The sequence below is a fragment of the Crocodylus porosus genome, unplaced genomic scaffold, assembly GCF_001723895.1.
Source record: "Crocodylus porosus isolate Cpor-Errol unplaced genomic scaffold, CroPor_comp1, whole genome shotgun sequence".
Classification (NCBI taxonomy): domain Eukaryota; kingdom Metazoa; phylum Chordata; order Crocodylia; family Crocodylidae; genus Crocodylus; species Crocodylus porosus.
In genome coordinates, this window is record NW_017728931.1 from 123,656,897 (window position 1) to 123,665,938 (window position 9,042).

The window sequence follows — 9,042 nt, forward strand, 5'->3', positions numbered from 1 at the left end:
AAGTAATCTCACATTTTTGGCACAAATGAATTGTTGAGAATTTCATGTTGCATTTGTCGCAAAAAAGTTTGCAGTATTTAAATACAAATTATATATACTAACTGCAACAGAGTACCCATGTGAAAAGGATTTTCATTTGCCTCCTTTCTTTAATAGAAAGCAATTATTTTAAATGAATATTTCATCAAAGATTATCAAAATACTTACGGTACAGTTAAAATGGTAGGGCATTATCTTTATATTCACAACATTTATGCCAAATTTAATATGATGCCGATGTGTTTTAATGACTGTTTTTACTTTGTTTATAAACTGCATGACGAATTTTATAGAAAAGAAAAAGTATAGATATTGCTTTAAGAAATCAAAAAATAATCTGTTCAATTTTTATTTTCAAAAGACCTGAAAAGTCCTATATTGCCTCTAAACCTCATCAGGGTTTTATGACTAATCAGAGTGCTGCATGCATTGAAAGGCATTTTCTAACTTGTGTTGTATTTCATTATTTGCTGTCACTGGTTTTACACTAGAGTAAGGTAAGTACTGTCCCTGAATTCATATCCCATGCATGTTGCTAGTATGGCTACAGTACTTTTACAGACTCTTTCCCAGAATTTTGTCAATGATGGTGCTGTAGAAGAGGACATAGACTCACTTGTGCTCTCAGTGACCACATCTATGTGAGATGCTACTCTGGTTACTGTGTATTTATTTAGTACTTGTATAAACAAGTACTAAATAAATGTGCAGTAACCCGAGTTACTGCATAATAGCACCAGCAAACATATTTTTGTGATGCTACTGTGCAGTAGCCTAATACTACTGCACAGTAGTGTCACATCACTACTACACAGTCAGTGTCTTGTGCAGATATGACCAGCATGCATCATTTTTAAGCTGGAGTATCAGTGGGATTTGAGCTTTGCAGGATATAATCAGCACCTTGCTCAGCCAACCTTTCAGTAAAATCAATGGGAGCTTTGACTAAGGTTTGAGAGCTGCCTTCAAGGTACAGAGTGCTCCAAATAGGCCTTGAAGTAGGAAGGAAATGGGGGTGCTCATCAATTTGTGTGGTCCATCTCTGACCTCAGGTAAAATTCCCATTGTTTTCAGTAAACAAAGTAGTCTTCAGCAAATGAAATAGCCAAAATCAGCTCCTGTATATCCATAAATACATACAGGGTAGGGTAACTCATGACCACCCAACTTAGAATATCAACAAATCTTTATTTGGGGTGTTTCCAGTTTTATTACAAAAACACCATTATTGCTGTGCCATAGTTATCCAGCTGGGCATTCCTAATCAACATAGTAGTTAAAAACAGAGTTTGAAATCCTGTTCTTATTGAGTCAGTGAGAAATTGACAGTAAAACCAGGATTTCAGCCAGAATCTGTCACCAAGATGATTATAATAACCAGGGTTTCTAATTTTCTGCAGAAAGAAAATGGAAAATCTCTGCTTTAAAAACACAAAAATCTGTGTTTTTCCGCAACCTGCCAAAAACATGGGGCAACCCGCAGCAAGTGGCTCCATTACAGCTCTCTCATTTTTGCTGAATTTTTTGTCTCATAGTCAGTCAGCAGTATGTTTCTCCATCTCTCCCCCCACCCCTCCCCGCTTCCCCCCAGCAGATTGGCTGAGGGGCAAAAACCACAGCAAAAGTAAGAGAGAGCAGAAGTGGGATGTTGCCATGCTTTCAATAGTTTATGGAAAAACACAGATTCCACAGTGAATGGAAAACTAGGATCCCTGATGATAATCAATTTATACAGGTTTGATAACTCAGCCACAGAATTTACTAAACCTAGCTATATTTATTGATTGGACCACTTTGCCTTTGCTGTTTTCTAAGGCTTGTTTCAGGTCCCAGTTTGGTCTGAACCAAGAAGTCTTTTTATATTAGGTGTAAACAAAATTATGAATTATAAATACATAGTCTTGAAATTGGAATATATTATTTACCAAATTTTCTTAGTCCATGTTTTATATTTAAAAATATTGAGGGCTGCAATTCTGAAGTGTACTTTCAGAGACTGAAATTAGACAATAATCAGGTCAATGTACTTAGGCTTAGAAGACACAGAAGTAAGTACTTTTCAAAAACAGCTTTGTTGTACATGTTTACTGAACTTCCCTGGTAGGGGTTATCATTGTACTATGTGGACCTGATGCTGCAGGATGTACACAAGTGCAATACCACTGACTGCAGTAGAGTTCTTGGTATTTGCTCAAGCAAGCAAGAGCAGAGTTAGCCTTCATCCCTTTTAAAGGCAAACCAATAGCCCTGACAAGATAACAATTGAATTGTGCAGTAGTTGTTTTCAAGGGTTTGTGCTATTTCCGCTGTCCATGATCAACAGATAACTAGTGACCCAGAGAGGGCTCTCTAAAAGTGTCCTAGGGGCAGTGATTGCTGAAAAACTTTTTCCCATTGATAATGCATTTCCACTGGAACTGAAATGGTGTCTGAGGACCTTTTGCAGTCCAAAGGACAGTCCCATAATACTTGAGATTGAGACAGTGTCCCTCAAAAGCATTATAGTACCTAGCACATTTGGGGCACTATGACCATATAAATAATAGCTAAAGCATCTCCATATGTAGTCTTCATGAGAAACCCTTATTTATCCTTACTTTAAATTCTGTTTATAGGAAATACAAATCAAACTCCATGCTGCTGTATAAAGTAACTAAAAAGGCTTCTTAGACCTACAAAATCCAGAAAATGCAAAGCCACTTTCTGAAAAACATAGTTATGAAGATCTTAAGGTGATATTAACTGTAAGCACTATAGGACAATGGAGCAAGTGTCTGAGAGAGGTTGTGGTATCTCCTTCACTGGAATTGTTTAAGAAGCTGAATAGGCCACCTGTCTTGGGTGGTTTAGAAATAGCTCATCCTATATTTATGCAGGGGGTTAGATTACATGATTCTTCTAATCCTATAATCATATACTGTAAATCCTATGATGTTATCTTATAAAATACCATTAGGCTCTGTTCTTCTATTAATGTATGACAGTATCTTTAGAAATTCATGCATATCCACCCCAGGCCATAGAGTCCCTATGTACTACACTAACAGTCTAATCTATGAGGATCTCTCCTTTCACTTTGCTGGGCATAGGATCATCCCTTATAGCCCCCTTTGTCCCCCATAAGACAGGAGAAAGGCTGGTGTGTACTGCAGTAGGAAAAGATAAAGGTATATCAGAACAAGCAAGCTTTAGCTTTTGTGGCTTTTTCCAGATGCATATTGTTTTTTCTGGTATCCAGTTTAATGTAATGAGATAGGTATGTGTTCTTTCCATGTAACTTAGTCACCTAAGCTAGGACTGAGGCAGAATTTAGAAACCTACATGTGATATTGTGATTCTGAAAACCTCTGTCCAGTCACCACCTAAGCATGGAGGTGCCTTAAATCCATAGATGCCTCCCTGGTTGAATTTAAAGTTCCTCAGACACCTTGAGTTGCCTCTTTGCATGGACCTGGAACTATCTGTTTTGACACAGCTAAGCAGCTCAATGCCAGATGCACCCCAAAACTCTGTCAAGGTTCAGAAGTCAGAAATTCCTCTGTCCAAGTCCCCAGAGATGCTCAGTCTCTGAGCATGCCTGACACAGACTGACAGGATCAGGCTCTTCCCAGAATGCAGTGGTTGGAAGAGTAGCCTACTGGGTAGTGTTCTCCTGGGCTCCTGTTGAAGCTGTTCCACTGTGCAGAAAAGAATTCAAGATTCATTGGGTCAGGGAGCACAAAGAGAAAGAGCATGATACTGCAGCCTTGCGGTTTGAGCACTCACCTAAGAGAGGGAAGACCTGGGTTCTGGTCCATGCTCTAAAACTGTTCTGCATTAAACAGGCTGGATAAAATACAGGAGTCCCTGAAGTAGTGTGGGTTTCAGGGTCATGCTTGTACTTTCAACCTTAATGAATCTTGAGTTCAGTGGCCTAGCTTCAACAGGAGGTACAGGTTATATTTTCTCCCAGCTTAGCATTTGGCACCTGGGAGATATTGGTTTGGATAGCCTCATGCATTCAAAGGAGTAGAACCAGGATCTCCCATTTCATTGGTGAGGGTTTTTACCACCAAGCTATTATAAAAAGGGGGCACAGCCTCCTCCAGCAGCATTTTAAAAGAAAAAAAAAAACAACCCTGCTCAGTTCATAGAAAGAAAAGGCATTAGGTGCCTGCCTGCAGGAGAGGGTTCTAGGCTGGAGATGGAGATGCCTGCATCACCTTGCAAGGTACCTGTGGGGCAGGACTTGAATTTCAATGCTGTTCTCAGTTTTTCCCTATTGGCTTGCTCTAAGTGTGCTGACCTTAGGCATCTCACTGCCCATCAGTCTAGCTATTCTAGATCCCATTTCGAGGTGCTTAACTCTCCCCATGCTTAGTATAGGGCACCCAGATGTCTCACATAAGATTCTGGAGTATGCCATTCCAAGCACCCAGAAATTTGGTGTTGCAGTATACAAGTAGACACCCAGATCCATTACTGGATCTTGCCCTTAGTTTTATATCATTACATTAAAGGCAATAAGCACTGTTCAATAGAGAGTGTATTTGGGTGGATACTAATAAAAAAATGTTTTGAACTATTTATTCTTTTTTTTTCTTTAGAAGGTGTCTCATTTTCCCTACCGCTATAAGACAGTATTAAACCAATGTGCATTAGTTGCTGTCAGTCCCTAACATACCAAATTGTAATAAATCACCCTGGTGCAGAATTTTCTTTCTGGGGCGAAAGCCATATAAAATTAAGCAGAAACCATTTTCTTACAGGCAGGTGTTCCAGAATAATGACTGCCGTAACACTGCTAGATGTTCCTGCCAAATACAGATCTAATTGTACCCATTCCCAGCAGAAGCTGGATTTAGTTTTGTTCCTTGCATATGGCAAAAAAAAAGATTTAGCATGATGTTTAAAAGCAGAAGGCTTGAAACTCTGGCTGGGAAGCAGCTTGGAATCATTTTTATACCCTAGGATTTGTCACAAATGATTTCTTTATAAACAAACAAATTAGACCCTAAATTAGTTGATGGAAAAGGGATCATTATGAAGGTGGAAAACATGTAATTCCTCTGTTTCCTTAATAGCCATATTCACTAAAATAAGCTTATGTACTAGAAAGGAACAGGGAATTGACTGCAATCTATGTATTTACTTTTCATTCATAAACAAAACTGACCACCTGCCCTGCCTCTGCAGAGAGCGAGTTCATTGTCTGGGACACCTCCTGCAAGCCTTTTATTTCATTTTGAACAAATATCCCCTGGATTGTGGGCCTCCAGCAACAGTAGGTCTACCCAGAGCAGAGCCACAAAGGCCTAACTGCACTCATCCTTTTCACCACTTAGGTACTGCAACTGCAAAGTGGGCACAGTAGACCCAGAGGGGCAGAGCCAGCTAGCCAGGAGCTGCAGGGACTCCAAGCAGAACATATAGTTGTCATGTCTTCCCTTGGAATTGCCCAAAGGAAGTTGGTGGCAGTATTACCCCTTGCCCTCTTTAGAGTGAACCTGCCTCTTCCCAGTACTCTGTGAATCCTTATGGGTTCACAGAGCTGGAAACTGCATCAACAAGAGTGACTCTGATTTTAGTGTTGGTCTTTGGGTTGATTCTGCATCTGTTGCAGCTAGAGGAAATTGCATTAGGCCCTGTATCAGTCCATCTCATAGTGGATAGAGATTGTTCAACAGAACCAGCAATTATCGATATTGTTGTGGGCATGGCATGTTGGACTTGGTGGCAGATGTACTAATATGGTTTCCAGATCAGTTTCAAGGGAATATTAGTTTTTGGTGCAAAGAGTACACGTTGTGTTCTGAAGAGATAATGCAGTGGCCTGAAGCCTCAGGTCTGTAAGACCTGGACTTCCTAGAACAGCAGCTTCAGAGCCTGACAGGATCAACATGGCCACTTTTTCTCAGATATACTGCAGTTCATGGTGTTTCCAGTGGGGAGGTGACAAGAAGTCTCTCAGTTGAAGCTTTGACTGCAGTATGTAGATATTAAAAGGGCTGAGGGACTTGGGACTCATTAGTCTGGAAAAGAAAAGGCTCAGGGGGGACTTGGTGGCAGCCTACAATTATATAAGAAGGGTACATCAGGACACAGGGGAACAGCTGTTCACCAGAGCTCCCCAAGGGATAACAAGGTCTAACGCCCATAAACTGATTTAGACTAGACGTAAGAAAAAACGTTCTTTATGATGCAGTGTCCAGGATCTGGAACAGACTCCCCCCCAGAGGTGGTGCAAGCACCTACTCTTGACTCTTTCAAAAACATGTGGATGTATTTCTTGCTGGGGTCACTTGATCCCAGCTGACTTCCTGCCTATGGTGGGAGGGCTGGACTCGATCTCACAAGGTCCCTTCCAGCCCCTAATGTCTATGAAATCTACGAAATCGATAAATAGCCCATGATAACATCTTACTGTGTTTAAAAGTAGCGTTCTGACCCAGATTTGTTCCTCTCCTCCAATAGTTGTGTAACATACTATGCTACAGTAATTGCCACCCTCCAGACCAGAACTAGTTGCGTTAAAGTGATGTATGCATATGGATGGTTAAGTGCTTGGTGATTCATAGACCTGACAGGCACTATAGTAAAACAGAATATTCAGATTCTGTGCTGTAGGCCTTTTTTGGAGTCTCGTCTACCCAAGTGGATTTTGTTTGTAGCTTTAGTGACACATGTCTCTCTCTTGTGGTGCTAAAGAGAGTTTCAGGCAAAGCTACAGCCAAATATAGGTATGCCCCCAGTGGTACAGAGACTGGAGTGTATAAGTGCTATATCACCTCAAATCTAACTCTTCTGGGCCATATACAAGTTTGCATTTGCTATGCACAAAACCATAGGAAAGCCTCACAGAAGTTATATACTTCATTTGTAGAAACTAGCATGGCACAGGAAACTAAGGCTACATATACACATTCAAATAATCTGGGAGAATTCTCCCGTGTTTGTTTTCCTGGTTAAAAACAAACAAACAAACAAACACCTTACTCAGAGCTTCATATACAGACATTTGAATGCTAAAGCCCTAAAGAGTGGAGACCTTGCAATACTGTGCAGCCAGGGGATCTCTGGGAACACATCACAGCATGCTCTGCAGGCTTCCTTAATCTTCCTAGTGACAGATGGCAGCAGTGCATAGGGCAGCCTTAGTTGGCTGAACCAGATTACTCATGGTCAGCCCATGGTTCTCTGCAACACAATATGGGGATTGTTAAAGGGGTGTGTTCCACTTCCTGCTGGAACACCAGAGTCCAGCAAGTAATATACTGGCCATGTATACATGAGATGCTGCCTGTGCAGTCATTAGTACTTGTAGAATGTCTGTACATTCTGTGGCTTCTCTCAGAAGAGAATACAGTCCTCCACAAGGGAGACAGTGGCTATGTCTACATGAGATGCTGACTGCGCAGTAGCTTGTTACTACTGTGCAGTAGCATCGCATGGCATGAAGTGCATACTGTGAAGAGCTACTGTACAGTCAGCGTTATCTAAAAGCTGTTCAGGGATGCTACTGCGCAGTCATTTAGTAGGATTGATTTGGATTCAGCCTCAATCAGGGACAGCGATTTGATTCATTGATTTGGATCATTGTCCCCGATTCGATTCAGCTGAATCCAAACTTGAAGATTCAATGCTAATTCGGAGAATCAGCGATTCAGACATAGACACAACATTAAAGTTTTTTCTACATACCTTGAGGTAGCAGGTGTGGCTCATGATCACGGTGATGCTGGGGTGCACGGAGCATCCCACAGGAGTGGGAGGGGAGCCCTCCACGTGCTCGGTGGCAAACCTGGAAGGGGACTGGAAATACTTCCAGTCCCCTTCCAGGTCTGCCAAGAAGTGTGCTGGGGGCCCCCCCATGCCTCCCCAGTTTGGCAAGCCACAGGGGAGCCCTGAGTCCCCCCCCCCCAGACTCAGGAGGCACCAGTCGCCGAGCCGGGAAGGTGCAGGGGAGCCCCCCTGCTCACTCCTTGGTGGACTCAGAAGTATACCTGAACTGCTTCTGGTCCACTTCTGGATCTGCTGCTAAGCGCACTGGGGAGCCCCCCACACTTCTGTGGGACACTCCATGTACCGCAGCATTCACGAGCCACCTGCTACATAGAGGTATGTTGAAAAAACATTTAAAGCTGTGTCTATGTCTGAATCACCGAATCTTTCTGAATCTCTCCGAATTGATCCGGAGGGTTCCAGTTTGATTTGGAGAGATTAAAGGGTCCTCCGATTCGATTCGGATTTGGGAATTCAGCCACTGAATTGGGCCAAATCTCTGCCAAATTGAATCAGGGACTGAAGCTTCATACAGCCCTATCATTTAGTACTTGTTTATAAAAGTACTCTGGTTACTGCATAGTCATTTAGTACTTCTTCAATCCAGTCAAACAAGCTTTAGTTTAAGTGCATTCCCCCACCCCCACAACCATTTTTAAGATGCTGGTACATGAGACATGGTGACACTTTAATTAGAACTATTCTTGAAGCCGCTTTAATTAAAGTACTGACCCCCCAGAGCATGTATAAAAGTGCCCATGGTTTCTCCTGGGAGAGCTTCAACTCTCCCAGGAGAAACCTGATGTCTGCACCACTTGTGAATTACTATAAAACAATGAGAACGATAAATTTTCTCTGATGTAAGTATACAGAAATCAGTAGAGCTTCACCAGATATGCTTTTGGCCTCATGACTATAATGTTCGGCCATAAGGAGGGAATTAAAAGGTGCACAGTTCAGAACTGAAGTTTCCCTGTTGGAAGCAGTGGAGAGACCTCTCTTATTTATCCTACTTACTGTGTCAAGAAGAGTGATAGTTCTGGAAGTGGGTAGATACACCTGATAGCCAACCTTGGTCAGAAGGCTGAGTCCTGAAGAACGGGCCCCTTCAACCAACATTAATATTATGTATATTAAAACATGGTGTCATGGGGCAGGGCCTAATGAGCGGCCGTGAAGCTCCCTAGCGCCCCTTGCCATGCCAATTAGGCGATTCAGCACCCTCTGATCCTCGCCCGCCAC

General features: G+C 42.1%; 1 protein-coding gene across 1 annotated transcript in view; it reads left to right on the plus strand.

Annotated features, from left to right (window-relative positions):
• Positions 1-9,042, plus strand: part of RELN (reelin) — a 560,682-nt gene that overhangs the window by 544,429 nt on the left and 7,211 nt on the right. Inside the window, exon 64 of the mRNA XM_019543587.1 lies at positions 531-536. Within this exon, the coding sequence (XP_019399132.1) occupies positions 531-536 (6 nt within the window). The remainder of the gene's footprint in view (positions 1-530; positions 537-9,042) is intronic.